At 43.0% G+C, this 13627-nt stretch overlaps 1 protein-coding gene across 1 annotated transcript in view; it reads right to left on the bottom strand.

Moving 5' to 3' along the window:
• The window catches only part of Psmd1 (proteasome 26S subunit, non-ATPase 1), a 75251-nt gene that overhangs the window by 384 nt on the left and 61240 nt on the right, over positions 1-13627 (bottom strand). The window contains exons 19-24 of the mRNA NM_031978.2: positions 12129-12231; positions 10453-10622; positions 8043-8135; positions 6404-6490; positions 5398-5544; positions 1995-2148 (exon numbers count right to left, since the gene is read on the bottom strand). Coding sequence (NP_114184.2) covers positions 2002-2148; positions 5398-5544; positions 6404-6490; positions 8043-8135; positions 10453-10622; positions 12129-12231 — 747 coding nt within the window. The 3' untranslated portion in view covers positions 1995-2001. The remainder of the gene's footprint in view (positions 1-1994; positions 2149-5397; positions 5545-6403; positions 6491-8042; positions 8136-10452; positions 10623-12128; positions 12232-13627) is intronic.

The raw sequence follows: 13627 nt of genomic DNA, 5'->3' as shown, positions 1-13627 counted from the left end.
ATTTCATCCTTTAAAAACCTTTAGCTGTGTACTTTGCAGTCACTCCATCTGGAACTATGGGATCAGGCTGGTCTCAGTGAGGCAGTGGAGCGGCCGGTGAGCCACCGTGGTACGGACGGAGAGATCCCAGTACACGCGTGCCGCAGGAAAGCTGAGGCTGAGAGATCAGGGCAGTGCAGGGCAGAGCACACAGGACCACCTTCTACTCTCCGAGGCAGGATTACATCATGGAACCAACGGCAGGGCTGGGCTTCAGTTGCTAATCAGTGTATGCTAGATTTGCAACTTGTATGTTCTGTGTGTGCGTTTCTGGGGCTGACCTCAGGCCCTTGTGTAGGGCCAGTAAATACTCTATCACTGACTACATCGCCAGCCCAAAATGCGTTTTTTTTTTTTTTAATATGACTGTGGTAAATAATTTAATTCTTATGTTCTTCTTTTTACAAAAGTTATTGATTTTGTGAGGGCCTATATTCCGTGGTACCTGTGGGCCACAGCATGCCTCTGGGGGTTGGAGAATGGCATGCAGAGCCAGGACTCTCCACCCACCTTGTGCTTCTCAGGAGTCACCTCAGGCTGCCAGGCTTGGTGGCAGCACCTATAACTCTGAGCACCTCTCTAGCCTCCTGCTTTCTTCAAAGAGTAAAACAAATTCATATTTTTCTGAGAATGCTTGTTAGGTTAGTGAAATCACAATGTATCTTTCCTGTGTGTTTTCAAATATGTGATTATAAAAGAAAATGAGGGAATTCAAAGTGACAAATTAATACAATAAGATTACTTCAAGTTTTAGAAACTAAGGATCCCTCCTCCACTTTTGGTTTAAAATAATTTACTTTTATTTTCTGTTGTCTGGCGTTTTGCCTGCATCTGTGTCTGTGTGAGGTATCAGGTCCCCTGGAACTGGAGTTCCATGTGGTTCTGAGCAGTTGGTGGTCTAACTGCTGAGCCATTGCTCCAGCTCTCTGCCTTAGTTTTAAACGACTGGAGGACTAATTTTCTGTAAACCAGAGCTGTGTCTGTGATGAAGTCTGACTCACTCCAAGGTCTTGAGGCCGTGTGTCTTAAGGACATCCCATGTTTATAACTCCTGAATACAGGAGCGTTAACTATCGCTCCAGCACTAGAATTACTGCCAAGGGGACGAGGGGAGATGGGAGCCAGTGGGAAGCCTATGCCTACAAACACCTTTAATCCCAACACTCAGGAGGCAGAAACGGTGGATCTGTGAGTCTGAGGCCAGCATGATCTACATAGTGAGTTCTAGACCAGCCAGGGCCACACAGAGAAACCCTGTCTCAAAAAACAAATAAATAAAGGACAACAACAAAAAAGAGGAAACAAAGGTGACTCATGGCCTACTATGACTGACCTTACCGGAGAAGCCCACCCTTGAACTTACTGTGAACGAGGCTGGTCTTGAAACTTGACTTTCCTGCCTTCACATTCCCTGGTTATAGGTACATACCACCATGCCTGGTTCTCCTTAGCAATTCTTTCCTGAGTAACAGTTTTATTAATTCTCTGAGAGTTTCACACCACGCACTAGTTTAGCTATTTTTAAGAAGACTTTCTTGGGGCTGGAGAGATGGCTCAGTGGTTAAAAGCATCTGATTTTAGACCCCAGCACATAGGGCAGCAAGTTTAAAACTGTCTGTAACTCCAGTTCCAGAGGATCTGGGGCCCTCGTGCAGATAGGGCACCAACGCACAGAAAAATATATGAATCTTAAAAAAAAAAAAAAAAAAAAAAAGACTTTCTTGTGACAAATCACCAGGATGTCCCCTCTGGGGCCAGCTCCCCACATCCATAGACTTATAAAACAGCCTTCAGAACAGGTGCTCAGAGAAGTGCATATGAGAAAGGTGAGGTCTTAATGCTGTCTGGGTAGATTAGGGGCAAATACAAGGAGGGAAGTGAAGCACACTGCTGCTCTCATAAACACCTGCAAGTGCTGACGGAGGTTCTTCCTGCACAAGAGACAGGTGACTCACCCTGGCCCTAGTCATCGATGTACTCAAATGGCTCTGGGGGCTCTGGCTCCTGCTCCTCCTCTTCAATCTTTGGGCCATGTGCTGCCACGGGTTCCACAAGTTCCTCAATGTCTTCGCTGGTGTCTTTCAGAATTATGATGCCCCCGATGGAGAGCTGTACACAGAGAGGAAACAGAATTAGCTCCACTCACATTTCACGATGCTCTGCCATCTAGAGCAGGGGCTTGTTAAGTGACCCTCAACACCTGATGTGCAAGGAAAAGGCTGAGGGAGAACTAATTACACTAGCAAAACATAACTCCTCTCTAGTGAGCATGGTGGGCCATGTGAGCTGCTCTATGTGGCTGCTGCATCCCAACTGAAGACGTGTTTCTCAGCTAAAGAAATTCTGACTGTGGGCAAATGCTTATTGTCCCCACACAGCACTCTACTGCCTTCCTATTACTCAAGACAGTGATCTTGGATAAGCAACTTCATTACCACCCCAGAGCTTTTAAAATGTGGAAAAGCTACTTCCAACCTGGAGACACGCACCCCCACCCCCATAAGACTTTTATTTTATGTGTGTAGGTATTTTGTCTGTATGAATGCCTGTGTATCTGAAGAGACTATCCTGGATCCTCTGGAACTGCAGTTATAGACAGTTGTGAGCTGCTATATGGGTTTAGAGAATAGAACCCGAGTCCTCTGTAAGAGCAACAAATACCTCTAGACCATTGTTATGAGTGTGTATTACAGTTCTTGTTGTGCTCCTAGCTTTTAATGGCTAAATCAACTTCCTAGCCCTGTATTAGTTTCCGAAGCACCCTAGTCTGTATTTGTGACATTCCAGAAAATCTACAAATAAAAGGCCATTTTTTTCTCTCCAACAATTCCAGAATGTCAGAGAAAATAATAAATATGACAGACCTCTGAGTGTTCTTACTATAATCTAGAAAGCACTATAATGTAAGCAATGAAAAACCAGATGCAAAGCCAAAGGAAAGCAGACTGTAGCCGCAATTCTATTAAGGCCTCCTCCGCCTATTAGCTGATGGCAAATCCAAACCCCAAACTTTCAGCCCTCTCTGGCGTGCGCATCTTATTCTATTTGCTTGCCTGTGTCAATGGGAAGCTGCTCTCTGTAATTAAATCAGTCGGCAGGGGCAAGGCACATCTGGAATGAGCGTGCTTCTACAGAGCATATTACTGGGACGGAAGCAGCACAGGTCATTAGTGACGTGACTCACATGGGTTAAGTATCTGTGCAGTTGACCCTAATCTGATTTCACTCATCAAGGCTCTGCCCTGGCTGCTATCAAACTGGTGTGACTTCAAGCCTTTCTAGACCATCTCCCCCTTTAACACATGCATTCACACTAAAGAATCTACAGCTCACTCTTGTAAGGTTTGCTTTTCTTGGGTTGGGGATTTAGCTCAATGGTAGAGCGCCTGCCTAGCAAGCGCAAGGCCCTGGGTTCGGTCCTCAGCTCCGAAAGAAAAAAGAAAAAGAAAAAAAAAAAAAGGTTTGCTTTTCTTGAGAAGAATGTATTCTAAGGAAGAACTCTGCCTTGACAACCAAAAACCCAAGAACAACAGAGAACATGGCCACTGTCCCTGTCCTCCATGGCCTGAAAGTTTATGTGAACCTTCTAGTGGAACAATGGAGAGGAGCTTCCACACAGAATGAAATGTTCACATTCAGAAGACAACTTCCAAGTTCTGGAAACCTGTAGCTGTGTGTTCTAACTTTTACTATATGCTTGTCAGAAATGAAACGATCTCATTCACATATGCAGCACAACCCACATATCCAGAGCTGTTTATGGGTATGTCACACTTTAGGTTGATTAATGCTTCTCATGCTGTGAAAAAGTTCATCTGCTAAGGAGAAGATATTCTGTTGTCTAAAAGCAGAGTAGGGACATTATCATAGTGCTTCTTTTTCTTGAGGGGGGCACTAAGGCAAGGTATGCATCCTTGCTTGGCTTGTAGTTTACACTCAACTCACAGAGATCCACCTGCCTCAGTATCCCAGGTGCTGGGATAAGGAATAAGCCACCAAGCTTCACAGTGCTCCTTTCAAATGCACCATCTGAGGAACACAGTCATTGTGAGTAGGGTGGGTTAATGGGCGATATCTTTCTTCAATGTTCTTACGAAGGAGTGGTCTTTCATTAAGATAAGAAAGAATTCACGTAATATAAAATGTACTCCTTTAATGCATAACACTTAATACATTCACAATGTAGTAAGAGGTGTGCGGTCACCTCTACTAAACTTGTGATCACCTGCATCAACCTGAAGGAATCCTGCACCCACGACAGGAAAATCAAGCAGATTTAAGAAAATTGGATCAGGAGTAGCATTACAGGCTATGTCTATAATCTCAGCACTCAGGAGCCCTAGTCAGGAAGATTGACCATTGGCTCAAGGCCAGTCTGGGCTGCAAAATGGGTTCTAGGCCAAAGTGGACTAAGAACTTGTCTCAAAAACACAAAACACAAAACAAAATAAGAAAAAAAAATCACCAAAAACCAAAACAACAAAAAACTTGAACGATCAAGACAGTATTCTGCTAAAGTTTATGGTAAGTATTTTATCATTTATGAATGAGAATGTCACCACAAGCTCATGTGTTTGACCACTTGGTCCCCAGATGGTGGTACGTTTTGGGAAAGCATGGATCCTTTGGAATGCAGGGTATAGCTGGCAGACATTGGGGCAAGCCTTGGGTGTCACAGACTAGGTTGCTTCCTGACCCCTCTTCTCTTCCTAGTGTCCTAAGATAAGAGGAGCCCCTCTCTCACTCACTCCTGCTGCTACAAACTCCACCAGGACTATTTCACCACGAGGGACTGTATCGTCTCAAATATGAGTCAGAACAAAGCCCCCTGAGCTGGGTCTGTCAGGTATTCTGCCACAGTAATGAGAAAGGTAACCAATATACATCTGTTTCTAATAAGAAGCATTCTGTCTGGGGATTCACTGAATATCACAAAGATCCTTTTTAAATTCTAAATCTCAGTGTGTTTAGGACAAGAGTGTAATTAAGATGGTGATGACTCATTGGCAGGCCCAGGTCTTGTTCCCAGTGCTTGTATATTAGCTTCTTTGATCTGTGCCCCTTAGTGAAGGAGATAATTCCTGTTTTACATATGGAGCAAAGAGAGAAACATTTACCCTAGTGTGTAGTTGTGTTCCCATGTCTGTGACAGGAGAGGGAAAACAGTTCTTAGACTCAGAGAAAAGGGAAGCTCTCTAACAATGAAGCCGAGGAGATCGCTCGTTTTTGCTAACAGCACTTTTTTTTTTAAAGTACTCGTGACTTTGCTCTAAAATACTTTGGGGATTTATCCTCTTCTGTCAGTCTTGCCTACCTTACAGATTAATACCCCAAATACAGCTACCATGGAGAACTTACTGGCTTGAAGGGTTGGTATCTGCAGGTCTCTGTCATACTTAAGACCTTCAGCTGGGCAGGCATGACCCGTGCTGGATTATCCAACAGCTGGAAGTTTGGTTCCGGTTCTTTTTTCTTCTCTTTCTCTTCCTTCTTTTCTGCTTCGTCCTAGGATAGGAGAAATGCAGTCAGCCAGGAGTCACTTCTGCCTGCTAAGTTTATAGGACACTGTTAGGTGCAAAAGGTCGTGGCAGATAAAAGTACAACTAAAATGACACCAACTCTACTTAGGGATGAGAACGGTATGGATCATTTTAAAGGACGAAAAGGATTTATCTACCAGCAGAGCTCAGAAGAGGGTATTTAAATGGATAGACCACCATCCATTTCCCCGAAAGCCTTTCTTCATCAAGTCACTGCCTACTCAGAACTGTTTTCAAAGCCTAAATTAGCTGTGACCTTTTCTATGAACTCATTCCTGTTGTACCCTACCTAACAAATGGACACTGTTATGGTCGGAATGTGAAATTCCCTCTGTAAGCTCATGTGTGTGAATATCTGGGAACCTCTAGAGCCTAACTGGTTGAAGGGATGGCCCAAGGGACGAAGAGCAGCTGTGTGGTTAGCCTGAGCTCTGCTTCCTGATCAAGGCATGAGCAAGGCATTCTGCAAGTTCCTACTGTCAAAGACGCAGCTCTAGACACCATGACTCCCTGCCCTGAAAGGCTGATTCCCTTAAACCATGAGCCAAATCCTCTCTAGCGATGCTTCCAGTAGGTATTCTCTCAGAGCAACAAGAAAAACTAACACAGACATGGTTTTCTAGAGTCTCTTTCAAATATAATGATATGCATCTGTATGCTGGAAACAGAGTAACTAAGTGAAAAAGCTAAGAGCAAAGTACAGCAGTGTGTAGGTATCTGAACGATGATGGTGATGATGATGATGACGATGATGATGATGACGACGATGATGGTGATGATGATGGTGATGATGATGACCCACATGACCACTGAGGTATACCTACCACTTCCATCTTCTCCTCCTCCTTTTTTTCTTTTTCTTTTTCTTTTTTTTTAGCTTTGGCAGTAATAGACAACACAGCGGTGGAAACCTGGAGACAGTCAAAGGGTACAAGACTGTTAGAATCTCTTCCCTACATACCAAGAAAGGAGCCCAAAGAGAAGAGCTCCACAGCATCCTTGACTCCTGTGAGTAACTATAAACACAAATCCACTGAGAAGAAAAGGGAAAGCAAGCTGGATGATGTCAAGGCACATCATGCTTAGCTACTGGGGCTGTGTCCAAAACAACCATCTTTTCTGATCTAAGTTGGCTGTGAATTTGCTATCCTCTACTTCTGAGGCAGACTTGAGTGCTATATCTTTTTGACTTCGTGGGTAAAGCACTGGAAAATTCTCCATCATAGAGATATTCTTACAGCAAGATATCTTGTAATGGTAATGTACAATGAGAGAAGTTACCTAGGTGTGGTCTTCCTTGATGGATCTCACTTGAAATCAAAGGTGAAACAAGACTTTGAAAATGGGGTAAAATAAAGATGTTGTGAAAGATATTCATCACTTGCTACCCTGAATTTATTTAGTTGTAAAATTAACTCTATTTATACACAAAGCTTAACAAAAACAATCAATCAACAATTAAGATAAACACCCTAAAACGAAGAACAATTTTCCCCAAATAAGCATTATGACAGGGTTGCTCGAGTAGAGCACAGCCAGTACAGCTATGCAAATATATTCATTACTTTTTATTATGTATTAGTAAACGTGCTAGAAAACTGTTGAACTTAGTTTCATCCATTTTCAAAAGGCAAACCAGGTAATATACCTGAAAATAAATACCGCGAATTACTTCTGACCACAATTCTGCACCCACTACCCTAAGTGACAGACACACTTGCATAAGAGCACAGTATGTACACAAACATTTTTATTGTAACCTCACCGGTAGTGTATTAACCAAAAAGTCCTTAAGTGTACATCATATACAATACTACTGTATAGATATGGCTCTGCAGCTCTGGGAGAAGTCACATTGAGATTAGCACGTAGAGAACAGCAGCAGCTTTAGTGTAAGAGGTTCTCATAGCAGAGCAAACTTTCAGGACCCACACACTGGAACTCTTGGGCCATAGCACTGGGATACCAAGGCAGGAAAAGGCCCTTTACTCTATTTAATCTAATGTTAGCTGGCACCACAAGTGTTGCTTCAAATAGATGCCCTCTTCTGGACACATACACAGACAGATAGACACACAGACCAATAAGGCAGAACAGGGCTGACCAGATGGCTCCATGGTTAAGAGCACATATTACTCTTCCACTCCAGCTCCAAGGGTGTCTCTAGCCCTACAGCCCACACTCACACAAACACCCACAGTCACATAATTAAAGCTGTGCAGCAGGACAGTCTGTATCCTTAATCTTTGTACATGGGGGCAGAGTTAGGTGGATCCCATGAGTCTGAGGTCAGTCTGACATACTATCTAGTACTAGGTTAGCCAGGACTCTACAGTGAGACCCTACTCCAACCAACCAACCAACCAACCAACCAACCAACCAACCAACCAACCACATTTAAAAGCTGCATCACGTAGTCAGTAGCTTCTCCAAGAACAAATGTTAAAGACCCAAAGAGCATACCTTTTCCTTTTCTTTTTCTTTTGGAACTTCCAGAGGGGCAGGGTATGCGAATGTGGATGGTTTACAATTTGATTTATATTGAACTTTCGGCATCTAAAGAAAGAAGACACTCAGGTTCTTTCCATGGCAATAACACCAAGATTTATGTATTCTGTTTACAACAAGCACACTGGCACAGAGAGATGGAAAGTCTCCATGCAAGCTGAGGCTAAAGTTCAACGGTACAACTGTCCCATGTTAGCACTCCATGGAAAGCACTGTCAGTTAGTTTTGGTACTTAGTTCCCTACAGATCCTAAAGCTTTGCCGCTGAAAGGCATCATTTTCTCTTGTGTTTCCTCACAAACCTCTGGTGTCAGGGGGTTAAGTCCTACTCACGCTGTGAGCGCATGGGGACAACTGTCAGCCCCTTTGTAAAGAGTTATATATATATATCCCTTCTGAACTTCCACGACCATTCCTTGTGCCGCACTGACAACTTATTAGTCTGTAGACACTGCCCATAACACATAATCACGCTTTCTATTTCTAACACGGGCTAATGCAAGACAACCTTGTATTACTTAGAACACGCCTGCTGTCTGGCCTGACTCTTCTTTACTTGCGTTAGTTAAAAGATGGACTTATCTTCTCTATCTCACTTTCACTGTGAAGATCGAAAACAAAATTGTTTGGCAGACTGTAAGCCTCTAAAGATTACATAGGTTTAATTTAATGTCAAATATTAGGGATTAGGAAAACAAAATATTGTTTTGAGAAATTAAGATGCTAAATATTTGTAAAAGTGTGCAGTTTTAATAGTGAAATACTTAATTAAAAAATAGTTGTATAGCTATAATAAAAGTAGTAATATAACAGATTACTCAATTAGGACAAATTTGAGCTTAAAAATTTTCCACTGTAAAATCTTAACAAAACATCTTAACCACAGTGATGATTGAATGTAAGAGGTATTTAAAGGAGAACAGGCTGCCCCATCAGGTCACAGGACTGAGAGAATTGTGACTACAAACACTGTTGGAAGTGTGACCGAAGGCTGCATGACAGGGCAAGGAGCCCCTGAAGCTTTTAGCCTTTGTGATCAGTTTTGCTCTGTCAGACTCCCTGACCCCTCACTGGTGGCCTTGGTTTCTGTTACTACTAAAAGGGTATCTTCCTGTGGTACTCTTCCTTACACTAACAATTCCTTGTTAAGTAGGCATGGGGGTCCTTGTGCTCACAGATAAACACGAGGGGACACAGGAATGCCAAATACAGAGTTGTCTCTTCAAAGGGAGAAAGAGAGGTGTATGGTCTGTTTTCGCCTGGCCACCGACCTCTGTGCCTCCTCTACCTGTGTGGTTGGAGACTACAATGGCTCCTCTCCCAGACCTTTATCATGCATGAGCCTGCTTTTCTCAGTCAGTCTAAGGAACATCAATCTGTGGAACATATATTTATGGAAAATATGGACTTTACAAAGACTTTATAATCTAGTTAACGTCTTAAGCTTTGTTATGCATATGGAATTGAGTTAATTATCACCAGGAAAAATTACACCAAGCTACACTGTGCTTAGAAACAGTTTGTTGCCTGAAACAAACAGCTCGGGGTCAGACTCTCCATGTTTGAACCAGTACTGGCTACTGAACTGTGTTGAGCCAAACTGCCTTCTTTCTTCCCATGGACCATAACCCTGTTGGTGTGGTGGCTGTAGAGAACCCCACAGTACATGGCTGAGGTGTGTATTGCCTCAAACTTTATCCCTCACTAATTAGTTAGTCTTTCTTGTTCAGACTGGTGCAAAAGCACTGCCCATGTTTCTTCTAACATCACGACAATTCTCTTTAGGAAAAACTGTTATTACCCTCTTAAAAGCTTTCACCAGCTCTTGCAGCCTTTGGGTTAAAGTGGCCTAACATGGTAGCATAAGCCTGGGATTCCAGCACTCTGGAGGTTAAAGTAGAGGGATCCTGAGTTCAGAGATCACTAAGTATACAGAATGACTTTCTGCTTTCCAAACAAAAAATGCTAGCCAGGCATGGTAGCACATGCCTTTAATCCAAATATTCTGGAGGCAAAGGCAGGCAGGTCTCTGTGAGCTCAAGGCGAGCCTGGTCTACAAGAGAATGGAATTCTAGGGTAGTCAGGGTTACATAATGAGACCTCGTTGCAAAACAAAACCCAAACCACCCCACCCAGTACACAGAATAGCTTATAAAATCTCTTCACATGTTTGTATTAAACATCCTACCCCATCATTCCCTCTCAAAAGATGTGTCCAGAATTATATACCTAGTAAGAGAAGATTATTTATAAACTGCCCACAGACATACTCTATTCTGTAAGGGCTCAGGACTAACTCGTATTGAAGGGGAATGTGGTCATCTATGATAAGAGTATCCCACAACGCTGAGGACTGACAGACATACCTTTAAATCCTTGTTAAGGCCGATGACACAGGTAGGAGTATAAGCCAATGATAGGAAGTGTGAAAGGGGAAACCAGAACCAGAACTGGGTAAAGACAAGGACGCCAACCACAGAAGGCATATGAGTGTGCCCAGTCCTGGACTGTAAGGAGATTGTGACATTATGACCACCTGCAGAAAGAGAAAGACCATGAACAGAGCGACCCATTAAGATGTCAATAAGCATTTCTAGGTACTGCACTAGGGAAGTAGCTTGTGGTTCATTTATTTATTGTTTTGATTAGGATCTCACTCATCAGTTCTGGCTGTCCTATAACTCATTATGTACACCAGGTTGGCCTTGAACCCTGAGATCTGACTGCCTCTGCCTCCAGAGTATTGGGGTTAAAGATGTGTACCGCAGTACCCAGTGACTTATTTACGTGTGTTTGCCTACATGTATGTATGTATACCATGTGGGTACCTGATGCCCACAAATGAAGAAGAGGGTGTTGAATCCTTGGAACTCAAACTACATGTGGTTTTGACCCATTTGATGTGGGTAGGGGCGGCTGCACTTGGGGCTTTGCAAGAGCAGAAAGTGCTCTTAACCACTGAGCCATCTCTTCAGCCTCACAAAAGAAAAGCTCTAACAATTTAATTTTTAATTCAACACGTTTTCCGAGGAAGAACATGATAAACAGTGAAATCAGCTGCTTCTGATCAGAGGTTTTACTGTACGAGGGTGAACAGTTTAAAACCCAACTTGTTCTGCCTCTTGCCGCAGTCTCTAGACTATCCCTTTGGGGAGTAGGGAAAAATACAGTTTGAAAGCCACCGAATTCGAGTGAAGATTCAAGTCATCAACTAAAGAGTTGGATTTTAGCCAGACATAGTGGCACCAGTGCTTGGAGGCTGAGATAGAATTGGCTTGAATTTGAGGTTAACCTGGACTAATAGTGATTCCCATCCCAAACAAAATTCCAAGCTGGAGGTCACTGGGCATTTTACTAAGTGAATAGAACTATTCTGACTTCTCTCCAATATATGTAATCCTTCTAACACTATCAGGCAGACATAAAACAAGAAAGAGGAAGAGAGAGAGAGAAAAGAGCTTGAACTTATAGAACTGTTATACAAAGACTAGGGCCTGCTGAGCGTGGTGGCATACACTTGTGTCAGTTGCTTGTGAAAGGTTGAGACAATAGGATAGTAAAAGTCAACTGGGAAAACTTACAGAACATGTTTCAGAATAAATCATAAAAAGGGGTGATGCTGCCGGGCAGTGGTGGCGCACACCTTTAATTGCAGCACCCAGGAGGTAGAGCAGGCGGATCTCTGAGTCTGAGGCGAGCTTGGTCTACAGAGCTAGTTCCAGGACAGCCAGAGCTACATGAGGAAACACTGCCTTGAAAAACAAACACACGACAACAAAATCCCAGGTGCCGAGTGTGATCACACTAACACTCGAGTCTTCAGCAGGGAGGCAGGAGGGGCACGGTATCTGAGTGCAGGGAAGGAGTAACACTCAAAATATACATTTGTGCTTGAATATCTGAAAACTCTTTCTGCAAACCACACTTCAAATTTTACTCTGGAGTAATTTGCTTCAGACTCAATTTCCATGATGTCACACAGAGCACTGGATTAGCTGTTTCATTAGATTTACATAATGTATCTAGACCTAAGAACCTTTACCTGCATCCAGTATGCCTTGGGCCAGAATAGCGCCAAATTTGGCCATGACATCATCATGCTTGTCATTGATGACTTTGGAATACAGCTGCCGGAACTGGTTTACCTGAAGAAGCAAGAAGAGTAATTACAGACTCTGTGCATTTGTTGTGTCATTAAAAAAACACCCAATGACTGCACTAATGGTACTGAGACCCAGTTCTCAATTTCAAAACATTTAAAGACAGACCAGATGTGAAGGCAGAACAGTTCTGTGTTTGAAGTCAGTGTTCTGACTTCCTGGTGTGGGAGCACTAGCTGCTTTCAGTCCTCACTCCACAGTGCCTGATTCAGACCCAGGGGAATGCTGAATAAGACTTCACTGCACCAGCCAGTCAGCAGGCCCAAACAGTCCCAGCAAACACTAAGGCTTTGCTGCACTTTGAATTACAGCTATGCTGCTTACTGTCAACCGAGCAGATTTCCTAAGAGACACAGCCCTTCCCTTCAGTTCTACCTTAAGTAAACTACCTGTCCCCCAGCTTGTGTGAATGTGTTCGCAAACATTAAAGATGTGTATGCTGAATGCACACCAGTTTCTAAAGACTTGCGAAAATCAAGTATAATTTGATTTGTGGTGAGATTACTAGTAATTTTGTTTGCTTTAGAGTTTTCCTGAAATTACAATATATTATTTTCACATAAAAATGCTTCTAAACTGTTCATAATGAATCAAGTGGTTTCTGTAACTGTTAGGTGGAGATGGCCCTATCTTATGCTTCTTCCATGGCTTACACTTCCTTGTTTTCCCGACAGTGCTTTCAAATGGTAGGCACTCAGGAAGAAGTCTGCTTGGTCAAGAAGCACATGATCATGGAGCTCCCCAAATCTGCCAAAAGCAGAAAACACCAGATTTGAGTTTCCTAATATAACAAGTTTAGCACACATTTTTTCAGAGTCTCTTCTCTGTCTGAAGAGTACAGTGTGATACTGTGGCACAGTAACAGAATCAGACAGCCCGGCATATGACTATCTTTGCTCTCAGAAGATATTTGGGTAAATTACTGGTCTGTCCGTCTGTTCTATGGCCCTTTTCTTTTTATGGGTTTTCTCATAAGGTGGCCCAGGTCTCAAACTCCTGAGCCCAAAACAATCCTCTTGCTGAAGCCTCCTTAGTAGCTGGGGCCACAGGCACAGACCTCGCCACCGCTGCTCTTCTGAGCTTTAGTTTTCCCCTTTCTTTGAGGATTATAGCATTTACCTCATCCATGTTCTAAAGACGACCTGAAGTAACTGTGCTCACAGATGGGGTATGGGCTTGCTTGTTCAGCAAGCACAGACATCTTATACCCTCTAGACTACTACCTTTGCCATTTATATACTGCTAATAAACAATACTCCTTAAAAATGGCTCGGTTTTACTCCCAGGCAAGAACAAGATGCATGCGATCACTACTGAGTCACCCTTCCAGTCTCACCGCTTCAAAACTATAAAATACAGCATGATTAAATCTTCACCGAGT

The sequence above is a fragment of the Rattus norvegicus genome, chromosome 9 (genome assembly GCF_021556685.1).
Source record: "Rattus norvegicus strain SHRSP/BbbUtx chromosome 9, alternate assembly SHRSP_T2T, whole genome shotgun sequence".
Classification (NCBI taxonomy): domain Eukaryota; kingdom Metazoa; phylum Chordata; class Mammalia; order Rodentia; family Muridae; genus Rattus; species Rattus norvegicus.
Note: the sequence above shows the minus strand (reverse complement) of the source record. Positions and strands in the feature narration are given on the sequence as shown.